This window comes from Hippocampus zosterae, chromosome 6 (assembly GCF_025434085.1).
Source record: "Hippocampus zosterae strain Florida chromosome 6, ASM2543408v3, whole genome shotgun sequence".
Classification (NCBI taxonomy): Eukaryota; Metazoa; Chordata; class Actinopteri; order Syngnathiformes; family Syngnathidae; genus Hippocampus; species Hippocampus zosterae.
Genome location: NC_067456.1, coordinates 17,906,073 through 17,925,689, shown reverse-complemented (window position 1 = coordinate 17,925,689; position 19,617 = coordinate 17,906,073). Strand labels below are relative to the sequence as shown.

General features: G+C 42.2%; 2 protein-coding genes across 2 annotated transcripts; one reads left to right on the top strand and one right to left on the bottom strand.

Annotated features, from left to right (window-relative positions):
- Positions 1 to 6,519: 6,519 nt before the first annotated feature.
- Positions 6,520 to 8,809, bottom strand: LOC127601872 (E3 ubiquitin-protein ligase NEURL3). The gene is made up of 4 exons (XM_052067529.1): positions 8,451 to 8,809; positions 7,249 to 7,764; positions 6,906 to 7,034; positions 6,520 to 6,816 (listed from the first exon to the last, which is right to left on the bottom strand). The coding sequence occupies exons 1-4, from the start codon at positions 8,569 to 8,571 to the stop codon at positions 6,635 to 6,637; spliced, it is 948 nt and encodes a 315-aa protein (XP_051923489.1). The 5' UTR covers positions 8,572 to 8,809; the 3' UTR covers positions 6,520 to 6,634.
- A 4,538-nt stretch (positions 8,810 to 13,347) lies between these two features.
- Positions 13,348 to 16,311, top strand: nkx6.3 (NK6 homeobox 3). Its single transcript, XM_052068856.1, has 4 exons — positions 13,348 to 13,438; positions 13,521 to 13,998; positions 15,382 to 15,548; positions 15,751 to 16,311. The coding sequence occupies exons 2-4, from the start codon at positions 13,581 to 13,583 to the stop codon at positions 15,976 to 15,978; spliced, it is 813 nt and encodes a 270-aa protein (XP_051924816.1). The 5' UTR covers positions 13,348 to 13,438; positions 13,521 to 13,580; the 3' UTR covers positions 15,979 to 16,311.
- Positions 16,312 to 19,617: the final 3,306 nt, after the last annotated feature.

The following is a 19,617-nucleotide window of genomic DNA, read 5'->3' as shown; positions in this document are numbered from 1 at the left end:
TGCTTACCTCGTTGCTTACCTCGTTGCTTACCTCGTTGCTTACCTCGTTGCTTACCTCGTTGCTTACCTCGTTGCTTACCTCGTTGCTTACCTCGTTGCTTACCTCATTGCTTATTGACTAGTGGCTTTTGACCTCGTCGTGTTTTCGCGTGTAGTCTCGGTACCAAGTTTGTGTGTAAGTACTAGTGATGGGTCCAGCGACACCGATGCATTGACACATGCGCCGGGCTCACAGAGCAAACCACGTGTCGATGCATGTGCTGGCTCATTACGTCACGTGATTGACACGTGAACTGCGTTGACACAGTCCAGGCTTCTAATTGACACACCGGCTGCGTTGACACAGTCCAGGCTGCTAATTGACACATCGACTGTGTTGACACAGTCCAGGCTGCTAATTGACACATCGGCTGCGTTGACACAGTCCAGGCTGCTAATTGACACGTGAACTGCACCGGTGCAGTTTAGACTGCATCGGCTGCTTGGCACAGTACAGGCTGCGCCACTTAGTCCAGGGGGCGTCGACTCAGTGCAGAGGGCGTTGACGCAGCAAAAGCCCGCCGCACAGTGTATTTAAGGAAGTGGGTTTGGCGACACAATGCCACTTGCCGAAACAAGCCAGACCTAGTGATGGGTCCAGCGACGCCGATGCATTGACACATGCGCCGGCTCACAGGGCAAACCACGTGTCGATGCATGTGCTGCTTCATTACGTCACGTGATTGACACATGAACTGCATTGACACAGTCCAGGCTTCTAATTGACACACGGCTGCGTTGACACAGTCCAGGCTGCTAATTGACACGTGAACTGCACCGGTGCAGTTTAGACCGCATCGGCTGCTTGGCACAGTACAGGCTGCGCCACTTAGTCCAGGGGGCGTCGACTCAGTGCAGAGGGCGTTGACGCAGCAAAAGCCCGCCGCACAGTGTTTATAAGGAAGTGGGTTTGGCGACACAATGCCACTTGACGAAACAAGCCAGACCTCACTCACGCTCGCTTGTCGAAGTTCGTGTCAGTGCAGACTTCGTGTTCGTGCCTTGCCTTCCTTGCCGATTATGGAGCAGAGACGCAAATCATCCGCCGTGTGGGACCATTTTGATGTCCTGGAGAATAAGGTATTATTTATTTATTCAAATCGCCTTCTGTCGCCGAGAGGCACTCGCCGAGTGCCTCTCAGATTATTGACATGTGTTGTACCATTCTAATCCGAATACATTTCAAGGTAACTCTTAGTTACTTCTTATTCACATTTCATTACAGGTGAAATGTCGAATTTGCCAAGTCGAATTGTCATACACCAACAGAAGCACCTCCACCATGCTGAGGCATTATCGGGCCAAGCATGAGAATGAAGTTCGCGATACACCCAGTATTACGCCAGGTATACAAACGTTCACTCATCTTTTCACGGTTGCTATGTTGATGATTTAATTGACAATCAGTAATTATTATTGGTTGACTCTCCACTCCATGTTTGACAATCAATGTTCCACGAAGCAGCTGTACTGGAAGGACCAACACACTTCTTTCCCAAACCTCTCCCACCTTGCAAAGGAGTTCCTTTGTACGCCAGCCTCAGCCGTCCCTTGTGAGCGTGTGTTCTTCACAGCAGGAGAAATTGCTTGTAAAAGACGCAACAGGCTGAAGTTTAAAACATTGGAGCATCTTATTTTTCTCAATAAAAATGTGAAATCAAAGCCCACAAGCATCCTCATTCAAATGATCTTCACATTATTTGAACACATTGAATGTTGCAAAATGAATGCATGGATATGAATGATATTGTATACACTTCATCATCAAATCGATGAATGACCTTATGAAAATGTCTTGGAACAGTTGTAGATGCAAAACCATGCTGGCAGCTACATAAGATAATAAAAGAAAAATATCCCAAACCATAGGGATCCTCCCAAAAACTAAGGATGTGCTGAATAAGAGATCCTTGTACACATTATACTTTTATTAATTCCATATTTGACCTATTGTGTGGAAATATGGGGAAATGCCAGTAAAATGCACTGTTTTAAAACTACAATACAAAGCAGAACAATCACTGGCTCCAAATAGACGGAATCCATAAATCCACTGTTTATCAAATTAAACAATAATCTCATGACCTGGTTGACTTCAAAATCGCCCAATTAATGTACAAAGCACACAATAACCCCCTTTGCCAAAACATCCAGAAGCTTTTTAAAATTCGAGAAAGTTGTCATAATTTAAGGGGTACTAATCTATACAAAAAAATCCAAAACACGAACGAACATCACACAATGGAGTGTATCTGTAATAGGTGTAAATCTGTGGAATGATTCAGAAACGGACCAGTAAAATGAGTAACTCTCTTGCTGAGATTAAAAATGAATTCGAGAGTAGTACAACTACACAAATCAGAATTAAGCTGATAAATTCGATACACTCATGAAATATAGCAATACATCAGAAATACATTGATGAGATTTAATATATTAATTAAATGTAGCATCCATTATGAATATGAGAAAATCGACATATACATGTGCTCCAATGAGTATGTACTGTATATACAAACCTAAAGTTGTAAAAATGTATAAGTACAGCATACATAAGGGTAAAAGCATTTGTTGATATGTAGACTTTCTTTCCTATTTTGAAAAATGATCAATTCATATTTAAGAAGGGGTAGGACTCGGGGTAGGTTTTTTACTTCTTTCTACTCCTTTGAACACATATTTGTGATGATGACTATTTTCTTTTCCTTTTTTTATATCTTACCTTCACTTTTTACGAATTTATTACCGAATTGTATGTTTATATGTTCAATATACAAATAAATGTATCAGTCAGTTCAGTCTGTTAAGTGGGTTGGCTGCAGGGATCTTGAAGGTCCAGCAGGTGGCAGTGGTCAGTGACACAGTATCAGCACAGTATCAACACAGTGTATCAGTGTGTCGACACGCCTCATGAGGCCTCATGGACCCATCACTAGTTCTCGCTTATTTTCGATTCGATTTGGACATTAAATTGTCTTTACATCGGAGACCTTGTTTTTGTCTACGTTTTTTGGATCCCCCTCCCTAACTCGGTTTACCAGAGTTCGTAACAACTTATTTCAGTGGTTGTCTTGGAACGCAACGGAAATCCTGCGATGAAGGGTCTATTACTGTACTATTCTTTTTCTATTAAGTGTTGTGACCACTCTTTGTGGTATCTCAAATTTAGAAGACAAGCTTATTTATTAAATACAGTAGTGAAGTATTTGTAGCATGTTGCTTCCCACCACCGGAAGGCAGTTGGGTATTCTTACGAAAAGAACTGGTTGGTAAATGTCAGCATGTTACTGTGTTCTCACCTGCAATGTTTCGGCATTTTTGTGTGTATAATGAAGGAAGGCTTATCATGATGAACTCCTCACTCAATGGAAACACACACGAGTTCTGCAGGGCCTCAGGGAGGTGTCACTGTTTTCTTTTGGTGTTCCAGAACTGCATTTACAGTCAAGCCAAACATGAAGGCCTCACCGCTTTCTTTTGCTCTCCTCATCAAAGATCATCTGTATTTGTGCAACTGCCCAAAGCTCCCGAGTAGAGTTCCCAGTAAACCATTAAACCATGTTGACTCCGTTTTAGTTTTTTTGCTGACCAGGTGAAAGCTCCTATTAAATATAACATGAAAATAATTAGAGAAAGACTGATATGCAAGTTTCTCAAATCCTTTGCTCACCTCTCAAAGGTAAATATTTGTGTCACTGAACATGCCAGTGCCATCACAATGACAAGTCTTTGTGTATGGATGAGTTACTTTTGTTTGTTTGTTTTGACAGTTGTTTCCCGCTAAAATGAAAGTTTTCACACAATCAACAGATCTTTATACCCAAGGAGCATAACACCTGCTCAGAGTTGTTCAACAGCAAGCACAGATACTCAGCTTCACACTTGTGCAAAACATTCCTCACAGCGATTTGGAAAACTTGACACACATTTTCACACCTTAGACACAGATAAGGATTGTGAGGTTACTTCCTTTCCATTACAAAGTCTTTGGCTTGCCAATGATTACACAAATGAACAAATTGGATAATGACATTCACCACATTGCACACATGTTCTTAATTGACATCACAGACCTCACGTAGGAGCTTTAATGATTAAAGTTACAGCGTTGAATTTCTTTTTTTTTTCTTCAGAGTTGCTTGAAGTGTATGTACTTCATAGAGTAATTGTTTATTTGTCTACATTTAGCAGTAGTATTTTTTTAAACTACCGGTACACTTTCTTTTTTCAAAATTTTCATTGTTGATTGATATGCTACCGTATTGCTCAATGTCGTGCAGTGCTTGATAAGTGTCTAGATTGGTTTACTTTCCTTGTAGACCTCAAGTAATCATAAAAACTTTTGTGGATTTATCTGTATGTTTTGTTTTCGAAATATACCCTTACATAAAAAAGCCTGGCAAGAAAGTCGAGCAAGTGCTATTTCCTAAAACAGGGGTTTTGCAAATGTCATTTGCATAGATCGATGTAGTATGTGACCGACTGCATGAGTGTCTGCTGATTTGAAGAGTACTGGCGAGATGAAAATAAAACAGCGTGTTTATAATTATGGGTGTTTTTATGTATTTTTCAGTCGTTTTAGGATATTTGTCAGATCTTTTTTTTCTTTTCATGGAGTACATGCAACGCTGCAGGCTTCTGACGCCATACGTTCCTGACTTTTGAGGCACAAAAATTCTCATCCACATCACAACTATTTTCACTTGCTCTGAGTAATGTAAAAAAAAGGTTGAACATTGTTTGCGCAAATACTTCAGACATGTCCCTTCATTAGAAACACCCAAGATGTGAAAATAAAATCTAATGGAAATGTATCAAAGTTTGACATGCTTGGCATATGACAAACTTCAACCATTTTCCATGTAGAGACTTATATGATAAACTGATGCCAAAACATTGTGGGGTCTGAGACAATTTAACATAAATTCATTATAGATCAACATGACATAACCAACTAATAATGTAGGAATTAACAGAAAGGTGTACATCATCATTTGCATGAATGTAGCAAAGCATTTGAAAGGTGTTCACAGAAATGACAACGTTATTTTGCTGAAGTGCACAAGTGACACATTGATGTGGACAGTGAACGAGTAGTTTTGAGAAATTCAATTCTGATCTGAGAAATGTATCAAAGCAAATGAGAATAGCTGTACTCTGACTCGCGTGTCTTCTTTTTCTGTGAAACTGCACCACCTTGGAGTTTGTTTTTCTATTACTGCAGTATGACTTCAAATCCAATAGATGTCGCCCAACGCCATAAAACCTTTCATCCTTCCAGATAAGAAGAGAAAGGTGATTTACGTCATAATGTACAGTATATTTGTTGAAACTCTTTCTTAATCAAAAAATACAACGAAGTATTTTCCATAAAACATAAGATTCAAAAACAAACTGAGCACACAAACCACATGCACGGTACTGGACATTACAAAAGAAAAAAACGAAGCTAAATAAAACATTCATTAAAAAAGGGTGAAATAGAACATATACAGTATATTCAAGGGCTGTTTTATTTAAACCGCATCAATGTCTATCTAAAAATTTCCATTTTTCTCATATAAACCAAAAACAAAGGCTAACAATTTATAAATCTCCATCTATGACTAAATAGTTTTGTAGTTTTTATCAAAGTGTTGTGCATAATTTCCTGTTTCCCGTTTTGGTGTACCGTCCCATGTTTATTGTCCTGATTCTCCATTTCGGGTTAGTCATCAGAATGTTTCTTACATGCGTTGCGAAAAATTTCCACTTCAGAACCCAACATTTCGTGATGTCATACTTCGGCCTCCAGGAAAACTAGCGAAACGACCAAGTCGGTCCTATTAGACTTTCATTTTGCATTATAAAGGCAATAATTTCTTTTTACGCTAGCGTAACAGATGGTTAAAATTTGTTGGGCTCTTTGATAAGATAAGATAAGATATCCTTTATTTGTCCCACACTGGGGAAATTTACAGCCTCCAGCAGCAAGAATGTAGGTAGAAAGAAGAAAAAAAAACTTAACTTAAACCGTCCCCATTTATTATTATTATTATTATCGAACTAGGAGTTTTCTATAGGTCTTGTCCTCATTAGGATAGCAGGTAACTAGAGTCCATTCTATTGTATGTCCATTAAGAATGTTAGTCTTCATTAAAACATATTTGTAAGGTTTCATAATTGCTGCACTTGAACGGTGGCTCAGCTTCATTCCATGTATTTTCTATCGGAAAAATTATTTAGAAATATGAATAAACTTGACATCAACCATCCAACAGTGTCCATGAATGGATTGTGTTCAACCGTCTTATCTTGCGGGAACCGCTGTTAAACTCACCAAGAGAAATATATGGACAAAGAGCTTCATTTTATATTTCAGGTGTATATTTACATACATACATACATACATAAATACATACATTGCATGCCTGAGAATTAACAGTGCAAACAAAGTTCTGCCTTCCACTCAAAAACAAATCCAAGCGACTAAAACACAGATAACCCTGCAGGTATTGTATTATTGATCAAAATCAATGTATTTTGTTCATGTTTAAGAAATGCAACATCAAATCACAGAATTTACAGAACAAGAAGGCGTGTTAAGAGACTGTCTCTAAGGGGCAGCCACCCAATTTATCATTGGCGTCCCCATGCTCTGCCGGCACAGGGGGCATGTACCAAAAGAATTAAAGGTTTTGAAAGAGCACTTCAAACATAAGCAACAGTGGCCACAAGGCAGAGGATTTTGGGCTTGTCTGTCCAGGCACACCACACAGATCATCTGTTCTTCTGCATCTGTCATCAAGAGACAGGAAGCACAATTAAAAGAGAGCAGTTGTGGAACAAGAATGTCACTTGCTTTTTTTGAAGACGGGCTTCTATACCTGTTGTCACCGGCCAGTTGAGATGGGAGGAATCATCAGTCACCAAGGAGCCTGGCTCTGAAGCAGGTGAGAGCGGCACTCCCGACATCGTACATGACTTCCTGTTGAAAAATCCGCGTATCACAGAACCTGCCGCAAAATGGAGGGGGTGATCATGAATAAGGTGGCTCATGCAAACAGCTGCACCAGGGGTGTCCAAAAATGCAAGGGAGGAGAAGAGAAAAAGAAATCTGTTCTCATCTCTCACTCCCTTGATCTCCACTTTTCTGGGCGCGGCCCTCAGAAGAAAAGAGTTTGGACACCCTTGAGCTACCTTCAGGCATACAACAAACATGAAACCTACCCAAGAGGACAATGGAGCATGTCTGTCCATAAAGGTCAATCATGGCCCACAGAGGCCCTCTGACGTTGATTTCTTTGGGCAGTAGCCTGTGCTCATCGAGGATGTTGTTTGTAACATACAAGCTGCCTTTGGACGACCGCCAGAATTCCAGCTCTGTCCCTGCCTTGCAGAACGTCTCATCCAAGATAGCAGCCCAGTGCCCGGGGGTGCGAGTGAGGTCGGGGATGGCCATTTTGGGCAGCGGTAGATTACGGGAATCTGGATTAACGTTGGTGAAACCCACTCGCAAGGCTCCGTGCCATCTGCCATAGACTTTCTCGATCCGCAACCGAATCCGCTCATTGACCCTCACGGGGCGATTGCTGAACACCAGGCCATCTCTGAAGGTTCCTTTTGCCCTCTTTGCATGCCGACACCCGTGACTCAGGTGGATCCTGTCTCCTACGGCTCGGTGATGGAACATCATTGGACCGAGGCAAAGGAAACCACAGGTTCTCGAATCCCTTGATTTATCATCTGCAACGTAAAATTGTCTAAGATGCATGATGCAATAAAGGTTTCACTTCAAAAAACTTTCTTCATAAAAAGTACTGTACTTGTCAACAATAAGAAGAAAGTGAAAAAAGTTCTCTCTTGTTTCAAGAGAGTAAGACTAAATCCAAGTCCTATTTTTTAAATGACATTTTCAGATGCAGCACTTCATGATGATAATATTGTTCTGCTATTTTTTATTTGTAACTGAGAGTCACCGCTTGGAATTTAAACGGATTTACTCACTGGTCACAACTTTAGCTGCACCTAATTATGTTCAACACAAAAACTGCCTACATTACAGAGACCCCAAAATGACACAAAATACGAACGAGATATTTTTGTCCTCATGAGAAACAATGATCTTCATCTTCGATGACACTATTTGGTGTAGTCCTTGTCTTGAGGAAAGAGGGCAGGTCCTCTTCTGCTGCCATTGTCTCACTCCAAATATATCTTGTTTTTCTGCATGCCACATTCGGGGCTTTGTACTACATGAATATATTATGCTTGTTTTTGACTGACATTGTCAAAAATATATTCTTTAAAAATGTTAATTATTGTTACTCTACTGCATCAAACTGAGAAGTGTTTTTAGAATACAGAAGGAGCAAAAATATAAATATATATTTTGTAAATATAAAGCAGTTAAGTGTAAATTGAAAACTCACCAGTCGTCCTCCTTGCCATCATGTAGTTGTCATCTGGGCGAAGAAGTTTGAAGAACAAGCGCAGTTCACCTGGTTTGATGAAGGTGAATGTTTGCAAAGTGCATTTATAACACGAGTGCATGTGACTTGATATACCAACATACTCTGCAGGAAGGGGGAGGGACTACGAGATGTGGAAATTTTGGGGAAATTACCTTCTTCCCCAGGAAGATCCCAGTGTGGACAAGTGTGTATATTTACATTGTCTTCGCAAACGAATCCGTGTCGTATCTGAAGCTATACTGCTACACATTATTGCAACATAGAAAAGGACTTTCATGAAGTGAATAATGAGAAATGAGTAAAACACACTGTTTACGTTTACGGTCTGTCACATGGGGAAAGTGAGTCGAAACTGAAAGCGTGGATGCGGGGGCCCGCCTCTTCATTTTGATTGGCTGGCAGATGACATCATATGACAGGAAGGAGGCCACGAATGAAAACTATGTTGCAGTCGGAAAATTACAAGCTGTTGGAGGCATTCACTGTCGCTGCGATTAACTCATAACTAGAGTCACATGACTATTTCGGGGAAACAGATGGATTCTGCAAAGCACTGAATGAGTCCTTTTAAATCAAAGGATCATGCACAATTGTTGTCTGCAGTTATTTCAAGTAATATTTGACAATAATACACAGAGATCAACAATTACGTAGCTTATTTAATCTCATACGTCATAAGGAAATGTTCCACATCCAATAAGGCGAAAGAATAATGCCTAATACTTACTACACCTGAGTACTTTTCAATAATTTATCTAAAGTTTAGTCATGCCCTTTGTGCCATATAAATCGTCATTGGGGTTTTTTTTGTTCAAAAAAGGGATAAACACAAAAATATTTTCTCCCCAAAAGTGCAAAAATGAAGATGATATATAGATAATATGCATATGAAATATGATATATGATGGCCTTTGGTAGGTGAAAATTTCAACATCACTGACTTTGATGTACCTTTATTCTTGGAGTACAGTAATACATGTTTCAATTCACACTAAAGCTCTCAATGATCCCAAATGTATATATTATTTATATAAAAATCCTAATTCAATATTACAAAATAATATACTTTAAAAAGCGTTGAAATAAATAAAACCAAATATTTTTGTTTATGCTTTCAAAACATCTGTTCTTTTCAATAACTTATGATCATCAGTAACTGTAGATGTAAAGATTTTTTAAAAGAAGTTTTTCTGCCCTTTTGTCTTTTAATCCAAAATCACATTTTTTTCTCCCGACACTCAACTTGGTGCAACACGCCGCTTCACTTCTTTTGCATTCAGTCATTGGCCTCTATGTTGAGGCGCATGAGAGCAACTTTCAAAGTTCACATTGGTTAACTTTGTTTTGAAATTGAGCAAGGGGCATGACTATGGTAGATAGAAATGCCATAGTGGAAACAAACGGTTCGAACAATCTCAAGTCCCAAATCAAGTCATTCCAAAGTTTTTGGCAAGGAGGTTCAAGTCCTGAAAATAGCAACTCGAGTCTGACTCAAGTACTGTATCTCTGCAATTTGTTGTGTAGCACACTACAGTATTGGAAGTTGAACATAACATAAATGTCATTCTAACACAGAGTAGTGTGGATGCATAAAGATTTGCCCGTGTTAACCTAACACTGAAGAAGTTGAAACAAAAGCAGTATATTTGCAGTGTACAATTCTAGTGCTGACTTTATACTTTTACACAAATCAGTCTTTGCTAGCTTCTTGTGAAATGCTGATCTTGTACTCTGCATTCATTCACCCCGCCCCTCCATAAAACCTCGTGATGCCATGGCTGGATCTATACCCCTCTTCCTCAACTGGCGGACCGCGATCCACGACCGGACCGCCGACCTCCTCTGTCATGTCGGCGATAACGATGCGCTGATTGGCTCCTCTGAACTGAAGGTGTGTCCACACATAAGCGTCAGCATATACGAGGCGCTGATTGGCTCCTCTAAATTTAAGGTGTGCCCATACATAAGCGTCAGCATGCGTCTATCGACCAGACGAACTGAAGTCCTTGCTGCTGATTTGTCTGGCCAGCTTTGTGATGCAATACAAAATGCAAATTGGGATTGATTTGTTTTTTTAAAGGAAATTGATATTTTGATATATCTTCTTAGCAGGCACAACTTAACAAAATAAAAGAGTTCCTGTGCCTCAACAAAATACCTCTCATTATTTGCTGTGTACTGGCAGAGTGAATAATTATTTTATATACGGTATGCCCATACTAAATGGGCATATAGCCCTGCTCCCTATGACCGCCATGCATGGGACCGGACCTTGGTCTTAATAAAAAAAAAAAAAAAGTGGACCTCCAGCATTTCTAGTTGAGGACCACTGATCTATACGGAGCCCCTAAGGCAGGGTGCCCAAACTTTTTGGATCAAAGATCTACTTTTTGATCAACTAACCTCACGGGATCTACCCTTACCGGCGCGCGCACGCACGCACACACACACACACACACACACACACACACACACACGCACGCACAAATTTAAGATTTACCTGCTTTATTTTATTTTTTAAATATTTATTTTGGTGAAAATGAGACTGATTAGTGTGCAGTGTATATTAACACAAAAAATATATTACTAACATGTACAAAGACACACAAATGGTTGTTTGTTTGTTTTGATCCGACACTCCTCGGATCTACTTGGGACCTGTCTTAGATCTACCGGTAGATCAGGATCTACCTAATGGGCACCCCTGCCCTAAGGGGACATGGAAGGGAAAACATTTTTTGCGAGATATCGCAAAGTCTTCCAAAGTATTGCGAGATTTCGCAATCTTTATTTATTTATTTTTAATGCTCTGACGTGCTTCCGGGTCATCGTACGTGTAACCGAAAACAACAATTATTGAGCGTGTTCAACCATTCGTCAGTTTAATAGAATTTTACTTTGACATTGGCTTGAAATACAAATACATTAAATCTATTCTTGATGTTAAGTACGGTTTCCAAATAAGCGAAATACATTTGAAGGAGAGTGCTGAACCAAAGACGACTATTTCGTCGGAAAACGTTCAATGACGGCGGTGGTTAGCACGTCGGCTTCACAGTGCAGAGGTACCGGGTTCGATTCCAGCTCCGGCCTCCCTGTGTGGAGTTTGCATGTTCTCCCCGGGCTTGTGTGGGTTTTCTCCGGGTGCTCCGGTTTCCTCCCACATTCCAAAAATATGCAGGGCAGGCTGATTGAACACTCAAAATTGTCCCTAGGCGTGAGTGTGAGCGTGGATGGTTGTTCGTCTCTGTGTGCCCTGCGATTGGCTGGGACGGGCTCCAGCACCCCCCGCGACCCTAGTGAGGATCAAGCGGTACGGAAGATGAATGAATGAACGTTCAATGACTTGGGAGTCCTGGTTGACTTCATTCGCAACCAATTGCAGCATTCCGGACAACTACACGGTTACAGGTGGATGTACAGTGAGTGCAGAGAATATGGACTTCTTGTCAGCAAAGAGGACCTTCGTCTGGTCCTGAAAGAATTGGATACGAGAGGAGTGTCGTTAAGGCAAGCAAGACTTCTGAGACGACGAAACTACTTCTCCAAAGGGCCAAATTTTATATGGCACATGGACTCCTATGACAAACTGAAACCATTTGGAATTTGTATCAATGGGACTATTGATGGTTTTTCAACGAAAATAATGTGTCTCAATGCCTACATAACTAGTGACCCGAAGTTGATTGGAGGTTACTATATCGAAGTTGTGCACCGTTTGCGGGGTTGTCCTCGAATCGTTCGAGCTGATCTTGGGACTGAAAATGGTCACGTGTGCCATATAAAATGGTGTGCACGCACGCACGCATATAACATATGTGAAACGTGACGTTTCAATGGAAGTTCAAATGGATGCAGTGCAATGGTCCTACAATTTGGATGTCAAGCAAAACAAATTCTTTTTAAAAAATCATAAAAACATTGTTGGTTGAATCGAGATTCACAAGATCTCACTTCAGTCCCGTAGCATAAGTTAATCTAATTAATCTTTCACTAGCTGCCGACTGGCTTGTGATCAATGATCATTTTACACTTTACAGTTAAATAAATGAACTAGGTTATGGATGTTTTATTGATATGTGTTGCTGTAGAGTGGAGGAGTTGTTACAGACGTCATGTTCTGTGAATAGCTCTGTTTACGAATTGCTGAAGGCGAAACATTTCAACAGAGACGGAGATCACTGTGTTTCATTGTGCCACTATGCCATCCAGCGCCTGTGCTTTGTTGTAAATAAACGTGAGTTTCCTGTAAAACGTCTCCCGTTAAACTTGGAAGATGTTACAATGTATTGTTTTCCAAATATCATTGAGTCTAGCCAGGCAAGCTCGACAGCTCTCCCACAGCACCTCTGTGCTTAAATACTGCTGCAAAAAATACATTTCACATAAGTTGTCAGTTTGTCACACTTGTTCGACCATTTGGACATTTGAAACAGACTAGAGCAACAACAAACGTGTAAATGCTTACCTCCATGAAGATGGACTAGACAAGAGTGTAACGGTATACTGTAGAAGGATACTCTGTACTGTGTGAATATTCTGCAGAGCAGTGCACGTTAAAGTCATCAAAAAACAGCCCGATGTCAAATACATTTCCCGAGAGGCAAAACAAGGCTCAAATGTTCCCCTACAATCCCTCCACACCGCGCGTCACCCTTAGTCAAGCACGTCAGGACATCAAGAAAAATCTACTTGAATCCCACTCTACCTGTTCAAAATGTCATTAATCTACAGCCGCCCAATTACAGGCCCTCCTCTCGCCAACCAACCAATGGCGAGGCCCAGCGGCGATGACCAATCCCACGCCGCGTCAGAATATGGTCTGTCGTTATCAATGTGCTTGTCCAGATGCGGCTTATGATAGCATGTGAGGGGAGCTGCATCAGTTTGGGGCGGCATCTCATAGCGCGTGGACCTACGGTCTGACTCACTATGGTTTCCGAGAGGTGAGGGCCAACCGTTGATCTCATCAGTCGGCATTTGGACCTCACAGGAGAGCATTACACCAAACCTTGCCCGTTTGTGCAGTAGGTCGTCAAGGAGGTCCTGACCGGATCTTACCAGAGTTAACTGAGACAAAGCCATCCCATGGATCCAAACATCCAAAGTTCTTTCCTGTTCAACAACAGCCTCAACCAGTTTACCGGCGAGATCAAGGCGCCGGTCTGTCAGTACTCGGTACCGAATTCTTTCTACAAGCTCAACACGAGCCTCAGCAGTCAGTTGCCACCGGGGACCCCGCATGGCATCAGTGACATCCTGAGCCGCTCCATGGTGGGGGTGGGCTGCGTGGGCACCACCAACGGCCTACTCTCCGGCTACTCCACCATGGGGGATTTCGGCCCACCCGTCTCCAGCACGTCCATGTATTACGGCCGAGACTACGGCTCGACCTTGAACGGGTTGGCCAAGACCGGCGCCGAGTATCCCATGAAGGGTCGCGGCTTGAGCTGCTGGGCCGAGAGCGGCTGCGACTGGAGAGGAGACAAGCAGGAGTGTGCCAACAGTGAGTCCAAACGTCACTTTCAGGAGCACACCGCAAAAACAAAAAGTCAGGAAATGGATTACATTATTTAGTTTCGGCAAAATAATTTGCAAATAGCAAGGAAAATTTGACCCTCTCAAAAATTAACAGATGTCTTAAGTAGTGTGGTTATAGATCTAGATTTATAGACTTCATATTCGGTGCTAAATTTACTCAATATCAGTCATAAAGTCTCCGATTATTACACCATAGTAAGATTTTAAATTAAAAATGCTTGAAGCATGTCAAATGCTTTTAGACAAAAAGTGCCTGGTCAAAAGAAATATATTAGCTGACAAAGAACAAGCATATTCCAACTTGCTTGCAGATATGTAATCTTGATTAGATTTTTCTTTGTGCCTCTCACAACTATTACAATATTGTAAGAAAGGTTTACAAAAATGATTCGATTTGATCAACATTTGTTTTTTGTCGCAAATCATATCACCGATCAAAAAGTATTCCAAAGACTTGATTTCGATTCAGTGAAAATTCCATAATTGACAAACAGCTTGACTGTTTTGCACCGAAGCGCGGCTCGAGCTGACCTGTGATCCAAAATAAGTCAAAGAAAAGAATTTACAAAAATAACTACATTTGTCAATTGCAAATTTGAATCAGTTGGCTTTATGTGACCTTAAATGCATTTTAGATGCTGATTTTAAAAGGGGTTTTTTTTCCGAGCTCGTAAGATTTTGTAGATATTTTCACATTTTTTGTTTGACCTTGAAAAGCTTGCGCAATACAGATTTTACCATGTGTTGTAATTTATAGCTATCACGTTTCAGAAAAAAATCCACCCGTTACTGAACCTAACACTTTAATTCATAATTACACATTATTATTATCATCCCTCCTGTTATGTTGCAGATCAAATTGACCCATTTCGAAAATTGAAGGAAGAAAAAAAAAGAATTAAACTTCGTCTACTTGCTTTTTTTTTGCTGTTAAGATTAAATCTTGTCGTGACATGATATTTTTTGATGATGAAACATCAGAGCAGGTCACACTGACCTGTGAACCTGTTGTGTTTGATAAAAAATAAACGGCAGATTCGGAATCTGCACCAAATATTTTTTTTCAATTGCATCTCCGATATAAAAATACACAAATATTGGTTGACCAGAGCTATTATTAGCAGTGCGGTGTATGGGGATGCGCCAAGTAAATGTGGGACAATCTTCCTGAAGTAAAGCAGATGTTGATTTTTATGTTTAGGGTTTTTTTTTGGGGGGGGGGGGCGGGGGGCAATACAATTTGCCTTCAACTGACTTACTGGTGATTTGAATTAAATGAAACACTTGTCTTTTTCCTTTGTATGGCGGGAACATGAATGGTGATAGGTCGAGTTTTGGGTGTTTTCAGGCGGTCCCCTGGGGGAAATGTCGGGTCGGAAGAAGCACACCAGGCCGACCTTCAGTGGGCATCAGATCTTTGCTCTGGAGAAGACCTTTGAGCAGACCAAGTATTTGGCCGGGCCGGAGCGGGCCAGACTGGCTTATTCTCTCGGCATGACTGAATCTCAAGTCAAGGTGAACTTTTTATCTGATGCTGATTCATTTGCTTTCGATCTGTAAACGTTTATTCAAATTAGTGATTACAGTAATCACCCAAATAAACTAGACGGGCTGTGCTGGGTGTGGTTTTGCAAGTGTGTAAATATGGGCCGTGATCGAGAAAGTATGACACCGATGACAAAACTGTTCCGACTTATGCGGGCCCTTTTCTCTGGAGGTTTGGTTCCAAAACCGCCGCACCAAGTGGAGGAAGAAAAGCGCGTCGGAGCCAAGCTCCACGCAGACCAACGCTGGGCAGGCCGGCGAGTCCTCGGACAATGAGGTGGAGGACGAGGAGTACAACAAGCCCCTGGACCCGGACTCTGATGATGACAAGATCCGCTTGCTGCTGCGCAAGCATCGCAGAGCTTTCTCGGTCCTGCGTCTTGGGCCTCACCACGTATGATGCATACTCGTATACGTACACGTGTGCATGGAGCATGCATCGAGGAGGGGAACGGGGCAGGGATGGCTTCATGGGGCGGTGGCCCTGGGCGTCCACCGGTCGACGTAAAATTTCAATGACAGACCGCCGGCAAAACTATTGGCAGTCATGTAGAAGGAGGATCTGCTTTTGATAGAGGAGTCCTCAAACTTGAAAAGTTTCCGTCCCAATGTTGACAAATTAATTTCCTGGGGCATAATAACTGAGTAGCATCTAGCAAGCTTCGGCACGGACACTGAGGTCCTCTGAAGACATCCATGCCCCAAAACAATGCAAGAAGATGTATACTGGGTATTAACAACAACAACAAAAATGTTTTCTGCTGCATTTGCTCGATGACAGCAGAACAGGAAACATTTCTCAAGAAACCAACCTTCCAATGTATTATGGTTGTTTTTCAAAATGGTTAGGGAGGATGTAACAAGAGCCATGACTCATGAAATTCTGCCTTTGCAACAATCTCTCATGCCACAAGTTTATGAGATACGTATTGTATTAATGTGCTTGTAGCTTCAAGTGGGTATTTCTTTTGAACTGCACTGTGTCATGCTTAGAGGTTTTAACCTCAGAGTTAGGAGTGAAACCTTTTAGTATGACACAGTGGTACAATCGCAATAATATTGATGCGATTAATACCTTCGGATGGAAAGTAAGCACTGTTATATTTGAAAAGGCAGACTTATGATAGAAATATTGTTTTGCAGTTGTACCAAATGTTTTGGGTAACGTAGACCATATATTTAAAAAAAGGCCGATATTTGTAAATAAAAATGACAGAACGAGAAATACCTAATGTAATTCCATTTTTTAATACTTCAGGTGAATCAAACACAACTGGGCAGCACGGTCTTGTATTGGTGAGTAATTTTGCCACAAAGTTGAAAGGTTCTGCATTCAGATTTTGACACAGGCCCTCCTGATCCCTTCTCATGCTCGTGTGGTTTTTCTGTGTGCGACCTGGCTTCCTCACCACATTCCGAAAACATGCATCGAAAACTACAAATTGTCCGTAGCCATGAATGTCAAAGTGTCTCACTCAAAGTCAACTGGAATAGGCTCCAGCTCCTTCACAACCGTAGAGAGACAAGTTTTTTCAAAAATGGATGTGTGGCTAAAAGTTTTGCCATACTTTTGAATGAGTGTATCGTGGGTATAAATTGTGTCATTTGTCACACTTTTTAAAATATATTTTTTATGACTAAACACAAATCGTATTGTCCTGGCAGGTGACAGTTAAATTAAGCGAGCGTGCTGTTGCTCAGGTCCGGGGCACGGTCGAATTTCAAGAAATCAATACAAGCTCACCAGCTCATTGACCAAATCGTCTCAGTGATTCCACATAGCTCACAATGCTGAATGTAGGAGAAAATTCTGGAGAACATACCGGTACATTTTAAATCCCATGAATGATGATTGTCCTATGAATGATTTGAGTGTTGAAGGGTTTTTTTTGTGCTTTTGCACAAGGATGCAGCATTTTCAGGAGGCGGTTAGGTTCATTATTGTCAGAATGTGGACAGTGGGTTGGAGAGGGTTACTCAAAAAATGTATACTGATTGTTATTTGCCTGTTAAAAATTGTAATTACAGTACTAATGTAAGTCAGGTACCATCATGTTAAAGTACAGTATTTAGTAATTCCAGACCAATAAAACATATTTATTCATTTGTCTTTGATAATTGTTTAATATGAATGTCTTTAAATGCGGGGGCATGGAGGACCGAGAGCAGCCATGATTCAATTGCAAAAGCTCAGAACTGTGAGGCAGACGTGCTACCACTTGTTCACTTTGCCGAAGGGCTTCACATTTTTTTTTAAAGACTATCCACAGGACTCTGTATAGGTTAGCGTGAGTGAAGTTGGGAGGTTTAATCAACAAAATAAACTTAGGGCAACAAATTCAGTTAGCGATAGCTTCAACACAAACGCAGATCCTCATAATTATGATACTGTACCAAGATTATGACATCTAACATCAACTCAGGAAAAAAAAAGTATCCGAATGAGTGTCGCCCACCACAGGTGTTCTGGCAGGTTGAGCTCCCTCCTTATTAGAAGGCATCTTCTTTCCGCTGCTCTGCTATGGAGTCGTGTTGTATGTAGCTGTGTTAAACCAGGATATAGGGGACATTTCTTAACTTCTACCACTCAGTCCCAACTCAATACACTTCCTAATTAGTGCTGCAGTTATGAGTGGGGCGGCCCGGTAGACCAGTGGTTAGCATGTCGGCTTCACAGTGCAGAGGTACCGGGTTCGATTCCAGCTCCGGCCTACCTGTGTGGAGTTTGCATGTTCTCCCCGGGCCTGCGTGGGTTTTCTCCGGGTGCTCCGGTTTCCTCCCACATTCCAAAAACATGCATGGCAGGCTGATTGAACACTCTAAATTGTCCCTAGGTGTGAGTATGAGTGCGAATGGTTGTTCGTTTCTGCGTGCCCTGCGATTGGCTGGCAACCGATTCAGGGTGTCCCCCGCCTACTGCCCGAAGACAGCTGGGATAGGCTCCAGCACCTCCCGCGACCCTAATGAGGATCAAGCGGCTCGGAAGATGAATGAATGCGTTATGAGTGGCTCAAAATGATTGGTCTTCATTTGCATGCATTACATTGGGCAATGTATGACGACGGTGTATGACGTGAGTGAATTTTTGTGAAGCCATGTGGAACATCCAAGTGAGGTGCAGATCAGGATGTATTTGGCAACAAAACAAGGAAGGTGCCCACTAGCTGTGTCCCCATTCAGGGGCTGCATCCTTCTACTACTGCTACATTACTTGTGGTTAACCTTTCATTGCACTCCCCTTGCTCAACCCTGAGAACTGGTTTCAAAAGGGTGTCACGGAGTGCACTTCACCTTTTCATTAAAGTACAGTGCAACCTCCGATGCACCCCCCCCCCCCTTAAATTCCAACCTTCGACCTCATCGTGGTGGGGGGGGGGGTGAACGGGTAAGCTACCCGGCCAACAGAAGGCTCTGGTAGAAGCAGGGCTGGGGACCCGGCTTCTCGATAAATTCCCACGAAACTTCATGACTTCACGACAGACTGCAATTACGACTCGAGCTACGGCGTCCGCGGGAACCGACGCGCCTGCCCTCAGCTCGACGGGGCGAGTGATAAATGTGCAAGTCGGGCACCACTACCCCCTCCACCATCACCTCCTCCGACGCCGTGAGCGCCTCAAAATTGCTTGCTGGAACGTCCGGACTCTCCGCGACGAAGGGACCCAAGCCCTCACCACGAGGTCACTTCACAACTATGGCGTCAGTGTGGCATATGCCTCTCTGAAGTACGCCTCCCTGATGCCGGGCAGCGAGAGCTGAAGGTCCCTGGTGTCAATGTGGTCGACAACCTCTACCATAGTGGAGTGACGGACAACAGCGGTCGGCACGGCGTTGCAATCGCCCTTGCTCCCGAGGCACAGGCTGCACTGCTGGGGTGGGAACCCATCTCCCCCCGCCTTGCCAGGGTGCGCTTGAGGGGTGCCATTGCCAACATCTCTGTCGTGGCGGTATACGCGCCCACACTGAACGCTGATGACGTGGACAAGGAGCAGATCTATCATAAGCTCCAGACGACTGTCGATGGCATCCCCTCCAATGA